Consider the following 17,418-nt stretch of genomic DNA (forward strand, 5'->3'; position numbering starts at 1 on the left):
TTCAAACCTCAGAGCTGCCAATTACTAGCCATATAACCGTTTGCCGGGTTACTGTTCATCCTTCCTCTGGCTCCCAGCCTGTGTAGCTGTAAACCGAGGCAAATGAAACAAAACCGTAGAGCATTCTTTGATTAGTTCCTGGCACTTAGTGAATGCTCAAAGAAGGTTAGCCCTTATTATACCTCTCTCCTGCCCATTAATCATGTGGTGGAGGGGCCCCTTCCACCCAAATCTTCTAAAAGTTTTGTGGTTGAAATAGTGGGAAGTTGTTGATTAAAACATTTTCCTTGTTAAGGTCTTTTGTTAGTTCTCGATTTGCGTTGTTCTGAAAGACGCAGGCTTGTAGCAATATGCCAAACTGCATATATGGAGGAGTCCAAAACAGCAAAATGGCCAAATAGCAAATATTTGGGGCTTTGCCGGCCAAATATGGTCTCTCTTTCTTTTTCCTAACACAATTAATAAAATATAAAAACCACTCTTAGCTTGAGAGCTACACAGAACAGGACACTGTCCAGATATGGCCATAGTTGGCTACACTTGCAACTCCAGGAGCTCCTTGGAGAGAAATATGCTCGCGACTTATGCTCGCGACTTTAAACTTCCCTGCTGGTCTTCACTGGGAAGGACACAGTGAGTGTTGACTGCAGTACGCACTTGAATCATTAGACCTTACTTATCATCCAGGCCACATCAGAATCCAGGCCACGTCACAAAATCCCATCCGTTCCCCACTCCACCCTCCCCACAAAGAAATAGCAAGCTTAACCACCCTCTGTTCCAACCTCATGGTCATCGCGTCAGTTCTCTTCGATGTTAATGTATTTCTGAATTCTTTGGACCCTCTCTGACTTGCAGTCCCTCCGTCCCTAAACTGCTTTCCTCAGGAGTCTGTAGCCATCCGTATCTCTGAAGTACAGGTCTCTCCTGGCAAACACACAGTAATGCCCACGTTACAGAAGAGGGTGTTTCTGACAGTGCACTTTTTCATATGTTGGTGGAGATAAGAAGTTTGAATTGTGGAGTGGGGAAGAGCACCTCGGAAACCCGGCAGAGTCCCATGTCATGGAAACAGCCCGTGTGTTCGAGGACTGCTGGAAACCCTGGAGTACTTCCAGCAGGTCTGGGTTGTTCCTAGAACACATTATCTGTGAAAGCAGCTTTCCCATTTAGTATAATGGATTTGCCTGTTACTAAAGGAGAAAGCATCTCAGTCAAAAACAGATCAAATTCAAGTTTGAATTTGAATCCAGATCTTTGGATCCTCAAGCCAGAGCTATTCCTCCCGCTTCAGCTGCAAAGCAGGCGTCATTCTGGCTACTGAACTTTCCCAAACTGCAAAAGACACTCTCTGAAGACATTCACACGTGCAGACTCCTAGGAGACAGAACTGGTTTTCCAAGTAAGATCAATGTGGTTAATTTGGGGCTGTAGGCAGTCTACCTCCCCCTGCCTTTATGCTACTTGCTACAGTTCGAAACAATGTTTATGCCCAAACCCAGGGAACTGTGTCTTTCCTCTTGCAAAAGTCCAAAGCAGAAGCTAGGGACAAAGCATTTTTAAAGACGTCCTACTGATGTTTAACGGAAAGTCATTGCAACTTCCAGAGAACTAGCACGATGCCCTAAAGCCAGGGGATTCCTGGGACGAGCCGAAAAGAGTTTTAAAGAATAGCTTTCCTCTGTTGCACACGATTCATGAAAACACAAACCCGTGTGTGAACGTGGAGACTGCTGTCTTCCATGAGAGCTTCAAAGCCTCCGATTCTGTATGATTATTTTCAGCATTTAATCAGATTTGGGGGGCGAACAAACACACTTTGGGAGTCCAACCGCGAAGGGCGGCTGCCTGAGGGCAGTGGATTGGACGCTCCACCAATCACAGAGCAGCCCCGGCTTATATAAGCCCCTGGCCGGAGTCACGCAGCATCGCCAGACTTGCGCCTTGGATTTTCAGTCTCTCTCTTCGTAGCAGTTTCTGCTCCCGGCCATGTCGGAAACCGCTCCCGCTGAGACGGCGGCCCCGGCGCCGGTGGAGAAGTCGCCTGCCAAAAAGAAGGCCACCAAGAAGGCGGCGGGCGGTGGCGCTGCGAAGCGCAAGGCGTCCGGCCCCCCGGTGTCCGAGCTCATCACCAAGGCCGTCGCCGCGTCCAAGGAGCGCAACGGTCTCTCCCTGGCGGCGCTCAAGAAGGCACTGGCGGCCGCCGGCTACGACGTGGAGAAGAACAACAGCCGCATCAAGCTGGGCCTCAAGAGCCTGGTGAGCAAGGGCACCTTGGTGCAAACCAAGGGCACCGGCGCCTCGGGCTCCTTCAAGCTCAACAAGAAGGCGGCCTCCGGCGAGGCCAAGCCTAAGGCCAAGAAGGCGGGCGCGGCCAAGCCGAAGAAGGCGGCCGGGAGTACCCCTAAGAAGCCCAAGAAGGCTGCGGGGGCGAAGAAGGCCGTGAAGAAGACGCCCAAGAAAGCCAAGAAGCCTGCAGCCGCTGGTGTCAAGAAGGTGGCCAAGAGCCCCAAGAAAGCCAAGGCGGCTGCAAAGCCCAAGAAAGCGGCCAAGAGCCCCGCTAAACCCAAGGCGGTGAAGCCGAAAGCAGCCAAACCCAAAGCCGCTAAGCCCAAGGCAGCGAAGCCTAAGGCTGCCAAGGCGAAGAAAGCGGCCCCGAAAAAGAAGTAGGAAGTTGGCCTTAAAAAAAAAAGGCAACGAAACCCCAAAGGCTCTTTTCAGAGCCACCCAAATTTATCTGAAAACAGCTGTACGCAGTCGTGGTTGTTCAAAGGCAATCTCAAAGTGCCATACATACCAAGTCCCTGGGACCTGTAAGGAGAACTAACTAGACAGCTATTTGAAAAAGTCCGCTACAATTCCCATTGGCTCACTGGTCCCGGTTTGCATATATTTGCAAGTACTTAGCAACAGAATCGGGGATGTGCAACAGAATCAAGTTCTTACGTGGGTGACAAAATTTTTTAAACTGCGGCAACAACTCTTCTACAGAAATAGTGAGTGGCTCTGAAAAGAGCCTTTTGGTTTGGACAGGAGATTTGAGCTGCACACTCGGCCAGTCTTCTACTTGCCCTTGGCCTTGTGGTGGCTCTCGGTCTTCTTGGGCAGCAGCACGGCCTGGATGTTGGGCAGCACGCCGCCCTGCGCGATGGTGACGCGGCCCAGCAGCTTGTTGAGCTCCTCGTCGTTGCGGATGGCCAGCTGCAGGTGGCGCGGGATGATGCGCGTCTTCTTGTTGTCGCGCGCCGCGTTGCCCGCCAGCTCCAGGATCTCGGCCGTCAGGTACTCGAGCACCGCCGCCAGGTACACCGGCGCGCCGGCCCCGACCCGCTCCGAGTAGTTGCCCTTGCGCAGCAGGCGGTGCACGCGGCCCACCGGGAACTGCAGGCCCGCCCGCGACGAGCGCGTCTTGGCCTTGGCGCGCGCCTTGCCGCCCTGCTTCCCGCGTCCAGACATGATTTCAGGAAATTGCCAATGACTAGGCTGAGTAGGAGAAAGCTTCTTCTCTTATAGTCCTCACTGGGCGCCAAAATAAAGCTGTGCCATTGGATAAAATTACAGTTAAATTTAAACCAATGGAGTCCTGGTTTCCAAAGACTCTTACTTTGATTGGATAGCTACAGGCTGCCACCCAGTATTTACTACAAATCTTTGGTTTTGTTTCATCACCTCCGCGTAAGGAGCTGAGTAAAAAGGACGGGTAGAACCTGTTTTTTCTTTAGTCTTTGGGCTTTTGATGTTGGGGAGGGGGTAGAGGGGTGTTAGTTACTGTCCACTCTGCCAAAGCCGGTCAGGTCTAAGAAGCTGTGAGTAAGGAGGACACTTAGAGCCTCACACTCACTGCGTTATTTTCAAGCCTTCAACAGTTGTTTCTGGCGGTACCCGAGCCCACCAAGTCGGCGCCGGCCCCGAAGAAGGGCTCCAAGAAGGCGGTGACCAAGGCGCAGAAGAAGGACGGCCAGAAGCGCAAACGCAGCCGCAAGGAGAGCTACTCGGTGTACGTGTACAAGGTGCTGAAGCAGGTGCACCCCGACACGGGCATCTCGTCCAAGGCCATGGGCATCATGAACTCGTTCGTCAACGACATCTTCGAGCGCATCGCGGGCGAGGCGTCCCGCCTGGCGCACTACAACAAGCGCTCGACCATCACGTCCAGGGAGATCCAGACGGCCGTGCGCCTGCTGCTGCCCGGGGAGCTGGCCAAGCACGCCGTGTCCGAGGGCACCAAGGCCGTCACCAAGTACACCAGCGCCAAGTGAGCCTGCCAGCTGCAAAGGCATTTTTTTTTTTTTTTTTAAATTCTGACCGAGAGGCAAAAGCAAATTTTCGTCTGAAGGCTTTTGTACACCCTTTATTTGTGAAAGGAACTTTATGGTCTTGTGTGTTTTCAGTAAGGTCTTTTTTCCTTTCCTTTTCTTTTTTTAATACTACAAACATCAAGCACTCCAAAAGAAATTTATCGTGCAGGGACGCCTGGGTGCCTCAGTTGGTTAAGTGTCTGCCTTTGGCTCAGGTCATGATCCCAGGGTCCTGTGGTCAGATCTGCAAAACACTCCTCTCCATCTGTCCCTCCCCCCCTGCTTGTGTTCTGTCTCAAAATACTTTTAAAAATTGTTTTATTGTGCATATTTCATTTACCATCCAAATTCTAACTTTAAGAACCACCCATTGAGTTAATCAGTGAGAAAACTGAAAATTAAGGTGAAAAAGAAAAATATCTCTCAACTTGCATTGAAAATCTTATTGGCAGGGCTCCTATTTATCCCCCTTTAGGTCTTTCCACCATTTTTCAGTCACCATCCTCCTTCCCAGTAGAATGCTCCGTGAGTCACATAAATCGATTTAAAGGAATCTTCCCAAGTCACGTTTCCTTTCAGTTACTCCTTAACATCCATGGAAGGTATGTAACTAGTTGCTCCCTCACTCTAGGACTACATTTGCACAAAACAATGTCATGGTGTTGGGGTAAAAATGGAGAAAGAGGAAAATGAGAACTTAAATTAATCCTCTATTTCCACCAGTTATGGATCAGGACTGCTAACTCAGGCTCTACATCTCCGGTTGAATTTTCCTACTGTTACTTCTTGTGCACGTGTCCCGGGTAAACCAAGATCCTCTGCTCTCTTCACTTTGTGAAGTTCCACAAAGATGGAAATCGATCCTGTTTCATGTTCATCACTCACCCTTTCACGTCCCCATGTGGCATTTCTGTTCACCGTGATTTTCATATGGTCAAGTCCAATTTTTTGTCAATATATGTATTACGAAAAAACTGGGGCTCCTGGGTAGCTCAGTGGGTTAAAACCTCTGCCTTGGGCTCAGGTCATGATCCCAGGGTCCTGGGATCGAGCCCCGCTCGAGCCTCTGCTCTCTCTGCCTGCCTCTCTGCCTACTTGTGATGTGTCAAATAAATCCTTAAAAAAAAAAAAAAGAAAATAGCTATATTTTTCAAAATCAAAAAAATTTAGGGAAGGAAGTAGCATGGTTTTACTTTCGTAAGTATCTTTAATATCTGGTTTAATAGAGGGGCGGCTGGGTTGCTCAATGGGTTAAAGCCTCTGCCTTCGGCTCAGGTCATGATCCCAGGGTCTTGGGATCGAGCCCCGCATCAGGCTCTCTGCTCATCGGGGAGCCTGCTTCCCCCTCTCTCTCTGCCTGCCTCTCTGCCTGCTAATGATCTCTGTCTGTCAAATAAATAAATAAAAATCTTTTTAAAAAATCGGGTTTAATAGAAGACAGCTGGATTCTTGCACAGTATTTGTTTCTGCTTTCAATCAATTGCTATATAACTGTCAAGTGAAAAGCAGTGCAAAAATTAAGTTTCAGGATTATCACACAAATACAGTTAGTTTCACAATCCCACCAAAAGGGTCTCAGAAAGAGGCTTGGGTCCCCAGATCGTATTTTGAGAATTAGTAACTTTTGGACAAAAAGAAAGCAAACATTTATTTATTTACTTAGTAACCACAGTGTTGTGGGTATGGCTGGGGATGCCTTTGGCAGAAGCTGATACACAGGATCATTTGAGAATTCCTTACGAATCACTTTGTGTTCCCAGTGGTGACTGTCATTAAAATGAAATTTACTCTCCTGAAATGAAGTTTCAGTGAACCAGAGAGCACCAGTGAGTTTCTCAGGAAGCTCTTTGAGGCTTGATCTATAACGCTGCTGGAGGTGGGTCTTTCCTGTGTACACACAGAACTCCCAGCGAACCAGGACGGACGCTTGCTTTGGATGGGATGCTGACCTCAGAAAGACAGGTGCAAGACCTGGAGAGAGAGGAGTCATGAGACACACGGCGTTAGAGGTCTGATTCAGCCCATCCCAGGATTGGTTCCAATTGATTAGCATCATGAATTCTGCCAGTTTACATGCTGAATCCATTCCAAGTGACAGCTAAATGTTTGTTTCATTTTAATTCTTGCATTAGCACTACTTAAACATGCTTTCTTTCATGCTTTCTGGTGCACACCCCCCCCCCTTTTATTTTACTGTTACTGTGAGTCCAGACATCTGAGATCGTCCTTACTTTCAGTCAGTATGATGTCTTGGACCCATTAATTCAAAACTTGTAATCAACTCCTCTTCGACGACTTTTGGTTCTTGAATAGAGACCACAACCTCCAACTAGGGTTTCTGGGAGGGAGTTCTCAGAGCACTGTGCACCTGCCTGACTCAGGGAACCTCGAGACAACTTAACAGGAGGTGGTGTTTCCAAAGGCTAAGGGCATCCTTTCCCCCTGAAAGTCCTTAATCTGGACCCAGAGTTTTGTTGTTTTGTTTTGTTTTTAATCTAACTCACTTTTCTGCCTGAAGCTAATAACATCATTCTTCTCTGCCAACAAAAGACACTAGCTTCTTAATGTTAATATACCAGATTTGTCCAATCTAAATAACGTCTTCTTCTTTTTTTTTAATCTTTATCTATTTGACAGACAGAAATCACAAGTAGGCAGAGAGGCAGGCAGGGTTGGTGGGGAACAGGCTCCCCGCTGAGCAGAGAGCCCGATGCGGGGGCTTGGTCCCAGGACCCTGGGATCATGACCTGAGCAGAAGGCAGAGGCCTTAACCCACTGAGCCACCCAGGCACCCAGGCACCCCTAAATAACATGTCTTTAAAAACAGTACAATTAAAAAATTTAGAAAGCACACAATGGACTCTTATCCACATATATATATCCAGATATATAATACCTTAATAATTTTTACATTCCACTTTGAGCTTTTGGAAGAATTATATATAGGCCACAGAATAGAGTTAAGGATACTGTTGGCATGTATGGTTCCCAATGGTTCTCCCAGTCATGATCATCTGTATACCACTTATTTGAAAAGAATATGGAATTTTAATTTTTCTAACACTCTTACTCTAAGAGGTACCAAAAAACAGAAGGTCATATGGACTGTCCAGTTTCTGATTATTCCATTAGTTCTATTAAATACAATATAAATAAAAATATATAAAATGTATTATGTATATAATTATTTTAAGGTATGTATGTATTAATGTATGCATATAGTGTATTTGGACACATACAATATATAGCTGAAACCTCAAAGGCTTAGGATCTATCCATACTCTCCATCTCAGGGCTGGTCTATAACCAGGATCATGAAATAACCAGAAACTGGAGAGCCAATGCCATTGAATTTTTGACATCCCCCAGGAGTAAAAGTATTGGGAATATTAAAATAGAATATATTTTACTGCAACTGTGTATAAATAACACATTTTATATGTATATATAAGATACATATTATATACACATACTATACACACACTCATTTTATGATATAGTTTATTTAAATTGCAAGCAGTGTCAAGTTTCAGTGACTTGGAAATAAATGTAAATCACTGTATTTGGCCTAATACAAATACACTGATACTTACAGCATGCCTTAATGTTCTGTTAGTTCATTTTCAAGATATGAATTTAAAATATTGGGGGAGGGGGAAGTAAATTAAGATAAAGCTACAGTGCAACCAAATATCAAGAATTCTTTTTTAAAAATCCGGTGTTACATTTATAAAACATTACCCCTCAGGTTTGAGTGGAAGAATTTTATATAGTTCTGTATTCTCAAATCACTTTCAAAGGGACCAACCAGCAAAAACTGCTAGACTGTTTCAGTTCTAACCTATTTTAGGTGTAACTCCATATTCACATCCCATGTACATATTTCCAATATTAATTGGGGTGTAATTCATAGTTGTCTTTTTCTTAGATAAGTGCAGGGACTTTAGAAAGTTATCATTACTCAACATTTTTATGCAACACCTTAATATTTGCATGAATAGTCCATACCTATATTCTCATTTTTATATTCTGCATTATTTTCACAAGTAAAGCCGCTATGATATAAAAAGTCTTATTTATTTTTTAAATAAAACATACACCCCCCCAAAAGCCTTCATTTATCAGTGGATTATTTTTCTTCATTCTTTTTCATTCTAAGCATCTGAGGAAATCCTCCGGGAATTATTTTGTCTCTACGTTTTGTTATAACAATACATTAAAATTATTTTCTTTTTAGAATTTTATTAATTTGAGAGAGCACAAAAGGGGGAGGGGCGGAGGGAGAGGGAGAAACAGGCCCCTCCCCCCATAGCTGAATCACACATCACGTAGCCTCTTCAGATTGGCTTCTGGCACTTAGTCATACGCATTTAAGTTTTCTCCATGTCTTTTCATGGCTTGAGAGCTCATTTCTTCTTAGCACTGAATAGAATTCCATTGTCTGGATGGACCACAGTTTATTTCTCCATCGATTTCTCCATTCACCCACTGAAGGATATCCGAGTGCAAATTTTGTGTGTGCATAAATTCTCAACTCCTTTGGGTAAATACCAGAGAACATGCTTGCAGGATTGTGTGGGAAGAGCAGGTGTAGTTTTCTAAGAATTGGCCAAACTCCTTTGAAGGTGGAAGGCACGTTTCCAGTCTGCATCCCCACCAGCAGGGAGCCACGGCTCATTTTGTTCCACGCCCTCGCCAGCATCTGGTGTTTCGAGCATTCCAGATTTTGACCTTTATAACTGGTGTCTCTTTGCCTTTTGATTTACGTTCTTTATAGTCATGGCAGCCACTCACGTGATTTGAGTGTTATGTATTCCCTTTGCGAGAAGTTTACTCTAGTTTTTCAAATAATTTTTTAAAAAAGCTTTGGAAAGTTTCACAGATTTTCCGTAAATCTGTTACTGTTTTGACTTTCTATCAGTTTCAAAGGCTTTAAACTTTACTTTCTTCTCTTTTGAATGCCTTTATACAAAATACACTGTGCAGGGTAGGAAAAATTTCCTCGGCTTTTGGATTTAGCAGTAATCCTCCTAGCAACAGTGAGAGTTCAGAGAGAAGTTTGTGGAAATGTGTTTGGTAGACCAAGAAAGTTAAGCCACAGCACAGAGAGACCTCTTACAGCAGAGAAACAAATCACAGACAAAATCCTAAACGCTGGAAGGAAACTTAAAGATCATCTTACTAAACCCTGCTCTTACTTACAATTGAGGAATTAGAAACTAGAGAGGTGGTGTTGCTTGAGCCCTGAATGCTGGTGCCTAGTTAGAAGAATTTGCCCATTCTGTTCCATCTCCCTTAGGACACAGCACACTAGGGGGCGCCTGGGGGCTCAGTCGGTGAACCCTCTGCCTTCGGCTCAGGTCATGATCTCAGGGTCCTGGGATGGAGCCCCACATCCCACTCCCTGCTCAGTGGGGAGCCTGCTTCTCCCTCTCCCTCTGCCCGCTTGTGCTCTGTCTCTCTCTCTGTCAATTAAATAAATACATAAAATGTTAAAAAGAAGAAAGAATATGGCACACGAGATCATGATGCATGAATCAGACAGATCGTGTATAAAGCTCCTTCAGTGGTCCTGTGTTAGGATATATGTCCTTTAGGACAATGACCATGTTTTCTTTGCACGGCCTCTTTCCCCAAGGACACACTCAATGATAGCTGACCTCCTTCTTCCATCTTCACACCCTGCCCCCCAAAGACACATTTATTTTCATTTTTTCCTTCTAGGCTGGTACTGCATCTCAGGAAAAAAGGACAGGAAAACAGCAATTGAAAACCAAGGTTTGGGGATAGCTTGTCCCAGGACAAGCAGGTGCAGTGGCCTTTCTTTCCCAGAGCATGTGCTCTCCTCTCGAACTGCTGAAGTTCCAGAAAGGGGAGTTATGCAACATCGCTGACTGATTTTAGGGAGAGGGGACCAGTCCCTGTGTCAGGTGGGGCTGGAGACCAGGGGAGGGAGGTGGGAGGCGAGTGAGATGAGCTCACTGTCCCAAAGGTCTCCCCAGGAGGTGGCTGCGGGGAGTTCACTCCTTTGGGATTGCCAGGCCTCTGTGTCATATTTGGAGGACAGTTGAGTTCCCATACGTTAAGGTCATGGTGGATCCCACAGAAGCGGACCCACCGCTTGTATTTCAGTGTCCTGCTGTGCTTTGCTGACCACTGGGCTCAAGCTGAACGTAAATCTCATGGCTGCTGCCCAAGGTCAAAGCCAGTGGACTTGTGTACCCAGACGGAGCTGGTCAGAGAGTCGCCACTGGAGAGGACTGCTGTGAGAGACACTTTGGCTTTCAAAGCTATCTGCCTCGTCTCCGCATTAAGGTCTGCTGCTTGTTCACATGTCCCCAGATTAGCTGCTGGGCAGACAAGGAAATGGGACTGCTCCACGAGACACAGGGACCAGTTGGCTTACCCAGGGTTGATGCCTCAAAATGGGCATTTCAGCATTGCAGACTATATCTGGGGACATTCCGGCATTCCTGGAAGTCTTACGGTGGCTCCCACTGTCGACGTTCCTATTCTGTAGCTTCTGCAATGAAAGTAACCAGTGTCTGTCTCCTCACAGAACAATAGTGGCCCTTAGGGAGCATTCTAGAAACCAGGCAGACTGTTCTTAGGCTGTCCCAGGGCTTGGGGGAAGGTGCACCACTGACAGTTCGGAAAAAGACCAGGGATGTTAGATGTCCCCTGAAGAACTGAGTCGTGTTATGCATGACTTCCAACCATCCCATAGCAAATTGAAGGTGAAAAACCTGTTAATCAATCCTAGGACCTGACTCCTTTCACAAAGAAGCATGAGATCTTTGCACGTGTGCATGTGTGTAGTTCAATAGACACTGAAATTTCCAAGAATGCATCATTTTATAAATTAAGTTGTATTTTGTCCTTTTCACATGTCCCCCAAGAATTACTATTTTCAAAAAAAAAAGTCACATCACTGAGAGTGAGTCCCTTGGTATTTGATCATCTGTGTTGATCTACAAGGTCCTTGTTTCCTTCAGGATGATTCTACCCACAGGTTCTGTGATGCCTGGTTCTGTGTGTGTGCCAACTTGACTGGGCTGTGTGTTACCCAGATATTTGGTCAAACATCATTGTGGGTGTTTCTGTGAGGGGGATTTTCGGATGAGAGTAAAACATGTAAATTGTTAGGCTTGATTTGTAAAGCAGATTATTCTCCCTAATGTGGGTGGGCCTCGTTCAATCAGTTGAAATCAGGAATGGAATGCAAAGGCTGTCCTTCCCCTGAGTAAGAATTCCTGGTGTCTGGCTGCTTTGGAACTGGGAGACTGGCTTTTTCCTGCCTTTGGACTCAGACTGAGACATGGACCCTGCCTGGGTCTCAAAGCTGCTGGTGGCCTCGGGACTGGAACTTTGCCCTTGGCTCCCCTGCGTCCCCAGTGCGCCGACTCAGCCTGCATATCTTGAGCCTTGTCGGCCTTCATAATCGCATGAACCAGTTCCTTATAAGAAATCTTTTCACACCTATATGCACATCCATCCTGTTGGTTTTATTTCTCACTAACACAAGTACAAATACCCAGCTTCTAATTTATGTTTTTTGGTTTGGGGCCCACACATATGTATGTTGAAAGTATCTCCTTTATTGTTAAAACAACTGTCTCTTATTTTGTTTTTATGTAACGCTTATGGTGTTCATGATTTTGGGAAATTATGCATGCATTTAGGTATTCTTACCAAAGAATTTAACGTCAGCCTAGGGAAGGGGCCGTTAAAAATATTAGGTATAAGAGGGGAGCCTTGGGGATGACAGCTATGGGAACCACTGCTTTTCATAAATGAACCCCAGGAATATAACCTATTTAGCTGCACAAGCACAGACATCACAGCAATGTCCAGAAACACAGTCACAAACCCCTCTGCCACTCTCACCAGTGGCAGTAGGCCCTGTGCCTGCTGTTTTCCCCAAATTAACATCCATGAGATTCTAGTATTCTCTTATAGCTTTTCATAATTTCTCCATCAAAAAGACTTGCTTATTTTTTATGTAAATGCAGACCTTTGGCTGAGGGACTGATTTTATTCTTCCTTCTATCAGTGGGAACTCTAGTGCACCTACAGGGGGCAGGGTCTTTGTCCTTCTAGTCTCACTGACCCCAGCAATACTTACAAGTGTGTTCAACTCTGTAGGAGTTGAAAGAAACTTTTTATCCTCATTCAAGTCTGGATAAAAATGTCCTTGTGTGTTTTGTGAATTGGTTTTGTTTTTTAATACCACACATCTGCTTTACTCTTAAAACCTCCCAAGAGGCTGATTTGGTGACAATGCCAGAAAAGGCAAGCCTCTGAAATAAAAGTTGAAAGGTATCAGAAAATGGATAAACTAGTCATCTGAATTAAAAATACACATTTGAGATTGTTTGGACAGTTATGGATAACGAGATGCAGGCGTCTCCCACATCTAGGAACCTAAATGTAATAAAGCAAGTTGTGGTCAAATGAACTTAATGTGCCCGATACAATGTCCTAACTAAAGGATGACAAACTGCACAGAATCTAGAAAGGAAGAAGAGTTAAGCTTTGTCAGTACATTTTGTCCAGCCTCTGTGGAAGGGAGTTTTCAATGAAGAAAACATGAATTTCTCTAAGCTGGACAAAGGCGAGTTTTAGGTCACATAACTTGGGGCAAAAAAAAATCTCTCCTTTAGGATAGGACTCTCGCATCTATTTTAATGTTCCGTCTGTTCTTTTGTGTTCTAAGAATTGTTCTTTAGGGGAAAAAAATGACAAAGAATATTATCAGGGGCAAATCATGTGAATTATCAAAGCCAGCAGCTGTTCCAGTATAAAGTAGTAAAGTGACATCCAGGTCCGGCTGAGCTCAAGTCCATTTCCCAAGACGTATCAGCAATGACACAAATTAATCGAGATACCTTGAACAACAGAGGGTTAGATGCCTGGATCACCAAGGCAGAAATAACCCATACAATCTAGCTTTGAGTTCTTTTTTTTATTTTTCTCTCCTTTTAGGGAATTTAGGTTTCTAAATACTGGACTGTAATGGACCTGCTATGTGAACCTCACAGAAGGGCCACAAATTCCCTCTGCTTCCTCCTGTCCATTCTGCAGGGTTCAGCCTCCCCCTCCCCATAGTCTTCTAGATATCATTCCCGCTGACAACTGCAAGTCATTCAAAGCACACCTGTCTATACCTATACCTCTATCTGTACCTGTATGTGTATCTGTAATGTCCACTAATGGATTAATGGACAGGATCAAAGGCTTCTATGCTCTGAAAAGTAGTGATTAAAAGTACCCAATATATTGTGAATTTACCATCATCAACTACCTTGATGAGATGATGGAAGGAGAGAAGATACATTAATTTAAAAAGTGTAATTTCTTTTCTAACAGAATTGAGGGAGGGATATACGCACATACACTTACATGAATACACGAAACACATACGAAATACACACACGCACACGTATACCTCCTTATGCACAGTCCGGTCAGAAAGTTGCCACAAAGATTTTGAAAACCTGAGTAGACAAAGTTTACAAGAGCTGGAGGAACTGGGTTAATTGTAACCCAAATCTTGAATTTCCTAAATTCATGGGCCTTTTTAATGACCTGTCAGCCTTCCTTTTCTCCCATTCTCTAAAAGAGATTCTATCTGCAGAAACACCATAAGGTTTGGAATTCTCCTTTATAGAATTTCCTTTATGACAAAGCAGATGATGCTTGGGACTTGTTTTTATGCAAGGATACTTTGCCTAGGATAGTTTTCAGTACCGCACTCAACACGTAAAGAGAACATATGTAACATACATCTTACCTATAAAACAAATTATACCAAACACTCACGATGGCACGTCTAGCACTAAATCTAGAAAGTTGGCCACAATTTGTGTTTACCTCTGTTCTTGTCTACATCCTCTTGCTGTGACTGTCGCTGCCATGTTCACTTCCTGATTTTAAAAACTCATTCATGAAGCTCTTAAAAAGATTTTTGAATCATACACTTGCATATGCTTCTCTATATGCTTAAATAATAATTTATTTTTGAGCTTTTTAAAGTGGTATCATATATGAACCTTCTGAGATTTGGGTTTCTGAAATTCAACCAAGTATTACTGTGTATTTACTCATTTCCTGCCCTCACTATATGGACTCCTATTGGGTGACTGTATCTCACTAAATTTGTTGATTCTTTTGGCGGTGAATATGCGGTTGCTTCTATTTTGCTATTAAGAATAGAACTGCTCCATTCTCCTGTGTCTCCTGTTCTAAGCGATCGGAATAGTCTCCTGCTAACACCTGGGCTCCGTTATTGTATAAAGGATATTATCAAAAAACTTCAGCAAATACAATTCAGTGTAGAAGTGTTGCCACCCCCCACCCCCCATTCCTAGCAAAGACCAAAGTATCTTTAAAAGTGCCATTCCCCAGGGCTTACACTGGAGGGAGGGATTTTGACCTCCGGAATCGGGGACAAAGGCACAGGGCTTCCGCGGCCCTTCTAGGTTTCTTTTTAAACCTCTTCCAACAGCCACATGGAATGCAAGTGACACAGAACGAAGATACGGAGTGGATTCTGACCCGGAGGGTAGGAATCGGAGCCCAGTCCTTCCCAGGAGAGGAATTTCACTCAGAGAAACGAGGTAGAGTAGCCGGGCTGCGTGCAAGGACTCGGTCAGGACAGACGGGCAGTCTCGGGGGCTGGGTGCGGGGGGAGGGGGCGACTTCAAACTGCCCGCGCGGGGTCTGCATTGGCTCTCACACCAGGGAGCCGTGGGATTGCTCAATAGGGATCTTGCTTGCAACACACACTGTTGCCTTTCTCAGTGTGTGTCAAATACACGCTCCAGGGAGCAGAGCCAGCAGCACCCCCAAAATAACATAAGTGAATAAAAACAATATGTGCGTCTTTTAGCGAGTGCCCGTTGCTCCCTCAGCAAGGTACACCTGAGAATTAAGGACAGAGTGCTCGAGGCCTTACTAATAAAACCTTTTGCCAGGTGGAGATTTTCAAAGGTGACCAGGTGTTGCTTTGGAGACCAAGAATATTTTATTTTACCCGAATTGTCTGATAATGACCGTATCCTTCCTGATCGAAATCCATTTAAATAGGTCTCCAGTTCTACTTCAGTTTCCCATACATCCTACTAATTTATCAAGAGGTGAAAACATGGAATTCAGACAGTTGCTTTGCAGCAAATAAACAACCCAGGATGAATGAGTGCCAGGTCCCTTTAGAACACTGAGCGGCTCTGAAAAGAGCCTTTGGGGGGTGTGCCGAGCCTTACCGATTGCTCTTGCAGCCGGCGGGCTCACTTGGCGCTGGTGTACTTGGTGACGGCCTTGGTGCCCTCGGACACGGCGTGCTTGGCCAGCTCCCCGGGCAGCAGCAGGCGCACGGCCGTCTGGATCTCCCTGGACGTGATGGTCGAGCGCTTGTTGTAGTGCGCCAGGCGGGACGCCTCGCCCGCGATGCGCTCGAAGATGTCGTTGACGAACGAGTTCATGATGCCCATGGCCTTGGACGAGATGCCCGTGTCGGGGTGCACCTGCTTCAGCACCTTGTACACGTACACCGAGTAGCTCTCCTTGCGGCTGCGTTTGCGCTTCTTGCCGTCCTTCTTCTGCGCCTTGGTCACCGCCTTCTTGGAGCCCTTCTTCGGGGCCGGCGCCGACTTGGCGGGCTCGGGCATGGCCGAAAGTAACTGTTCAAGGACCAGAAAATAACAGGAAGAACGAGTATGACGGGGTGCGTGTCCTCTTTATCCACGGCTTCTTAAACAAAGGAGGCAGTGAGTCAAATCCTGTATCTAATTGGCGAATTCGGCAAACGTCACGAATTGATTTTGTTCAATCAAAAGAAGTGTATTTGAAAACAAGGATTCCATTGGTTTAAGTGAAACTGTAATTTCAGCCAATGGCACAGCTTTATTTTTGTGCCCAATAGAGACTATAAGTAGGGTAGCTCCGGCTGATTCAACTCTGACCCTGCTCAGGTTTGTGCTTTTTATCCTCATTATGTCCGGACGCGGGAAGCAGGGCGGCAAGGCGCGCGCCAAGGCCAAGACGCGCTCGTCGCGGGCGGGCCTGCAGTTCCCGGTGGGCCGCGTGCACCGCCTGCTCCGCAAGGGCAACTACTCGGAGCGGGTCGGGGCCGGCGCGCCGGTGTACCTGGCGGCCGTGCTCGAGTACCTGACGGCCGAGATCCTGGAGCTGGCGGGCAACGCGGCGCGCGACAACAAGAAGACGCGCATCATCCCGCGCCACCTGCAGCTGGCCATCCGCAACGACGAGGAGCTCAACAAGCTGCTGGGCCGCGTCACCATCGCGCAGGGCGGCGTGCTGCCCAACATCCAGGCCGTGCTGCTGCCCAAGAAGACCGAGAGCCACCACAAGGCCAAGGGCAAGTAGAAGACTGGCCGAGTGTGCAGCTCAAATCTCCTGTCCAAACCAAAAGGCTCTTTTCAGAGCCACTCTCTTAATCAACAAAAAGAGCTGTGCCTTTAAGTCACATTGTTGGCATAGCAAAGTATTAAATACTAACAAATCCTGTAAAGCAAAGAAAAGCTTGTCTAAGGTATTTATAAATCTGTCATTTGGCCCAAGAGACAACCTTGCTCTAATGAACCCATGTGAGCAAAACTGGGGTATCCTGATTCCTCTGCAGGATCAAATGTCCATCTGGAGCACAAACTTGTCCTGTTATGGCAGGGACAGTCAGGGATCTAGTAGGACCTGAGGCCACACACAGGGTAAGATCCCTATCTGCTTGGCCTCCCTGGGATACCATGGTCCAAAAAACCCCAGGGGGCTGGGCCCGGAATACCAGAGGAAAAACAACCCAAGGGGGCTGGGCTGGGGAGCATAGTCTTGCTGGAAGTTTGCCCCTGGCCAATCAGACAAAGACCTGAAGAAATTCTGAACAACCCCGGCTAAAACTGCGTAAAAGAAAATCTCGTTGCTGGGGGTGGAAAGGGGACATTCTTGGATCCCCCTCTCCCTGTGAAGAGCTGATTCTCTCCTCTTAACGCTTTGTCTGCTGCCCCTCACTCTGTGTCTGGTCTCCCTCTTTATTCCTCCGAGCGGCAGGACCGATGACCGTGGGCACCAGAAAGCTGCGATAAGAAATAATCCTGAAACATTT

General features: G+C 46.0%; 5 protein-coding genes across 5 annotated transcripts; 3 read left to right on the top strand and 2 right to left on the bottom strand.

Moving 5' to 3' along the window:
• The first annotated feature begins 1,590 nt into the window (after positions 1 to 1,590).
• H1-5 (H1.5 linker histone, cluster member) lies at positions 1,591 to 2,848 on the top strand. Its single transcript, XM_047732707.1, has one exon. It carries the CDS (start codon positions 1,990 to 1,992, stop codon positions 2,668 to 2,670), a length of 681 nt encoding a protein of 226 aa, XP_047588663.1. The 5' UTR covers positions 1,591 to 1,989; the 3' UTR covers positions 2,671 to 2,848.
• Positions 2,849 to 3,004: 156 nt separating this feature from the next.
• Positions 3,005 to 3,480, bottom strand: LOC125102076 (histone H2A type 1-B). Its single transcript, XM_047732793.1, has one exon. It carries the CDS (start codon positions 3,454 to 3,456, stop codon positions 3,064 to 3,066), a length of 393 nt encoding a protein of 130 aa, XP_047588749.1. The 5' UTR covers positions 3,457 to 3,480; the 3' UTR covers positions 3,005 to 3,063.
• A 347-nt stretch (positions 3,481 to 3,827) lies between these two features.
• LOC125102584 (histone H2B type 1-M-like) lies at positions 3,828 to 4,272 on the top strand (the record flags this gene model as incomplete). The annotated part of the gene is made up of 1 exon (XM_047733914.1): positions 3,828 to 4,272. A coding segment is annotated over one exon (432 nt), but the record flags the coding sequence as incomplete, so codon positions are not given.
• Positions 4,273 to 5,920: 1,648 nt separating this feature from the next.
• On the bottom strand, positions 5,921 to 16,041 carry LOC125102056 (histone H2B type 1-K). Its single transcript, XM_047732752.1, has 2 exons — positions 15,563 to 16,041; positions 5,921 to 6,269 (listed from the first exon to the last, which is right to left on the bottom strand). The coding sequence occupies exon 1, from the start codon at positions 15,965 to 15,967 to the stop codon at positions 15,587 to 15,589; it is 381 nt and encodes a 126-aa protein (XP_047588708.1). The 5' UTR covers positions 15,968 to 16,041; the 3' UTR covers positions 5,921 to 6,269; positions 15,563 to 15,586.
• A 206-nt stretch (positions 16,042 to 16,247) lies between these two features.
• Positions 16,248 to 17,398, top strand: LOC125102045 (histone H2A type 1-B). The gene has a single exon (XM_047732735.1). The coding sequence runs from the start codon at positions 16,293 to 16,295 to the stop codon at positions 16,683 to 16,685; it is 393 nt and encodes a 130-aa protein (XP_047588691.1). The 5' UTR covers positions 16,248 to 16,292; the 3' UTR covers positions 16,686 to 17,398.
• The last annotated feature ends 20 nt before the right edge of the window (positions 17,399 to 17,418 follow it).

The sequence above is a fragment of the Lutra lutra genome, chromosome 6 (genome assembly GCF_902655055.1).
Source record: "Lutra lutra chromosome 6, mLutLut1.2, whole genome shotgun sequence".
Lineage (NCBI taxonomy): Eukaryota > Metazoa > Chordata > Mammalia > Carnivora > Mustelidae > Lutra > Lutra lutra.

Bases quoted from the DNA above. Each gene is read 5' to 3' on its own strand.
- H1-5 (XM_047732707.1), top strand. From the start codon at position 1,990: ATGTCGGAAACCGCTCCCGCTGAGACGGCGGCCCCGGCGCCGGTGGAG.
- LOC125102076 (XM_047732793.1), bottom strand. From the start codon at position 3,456: ATGTCTGGACGCGGGAAGCAGGGCGGCAAGGCGCGCGCCAAGGCCAAG.
- LOC125102056 (XM_047732752.1), bottom strand. From the start codon at position 15,967: ATGCCCGAGCCCGCCAAGTCGGCGCCGGCCCCGAAGAAGGGCTCCAAG.
- LOC125102045 (XM_047732735.1), top strand. From the start codon at position 16,293: ATGTCCGGACGCGGGAAGCAGGGCGGCAAGGCGCGCGCCAAGGCCAAG.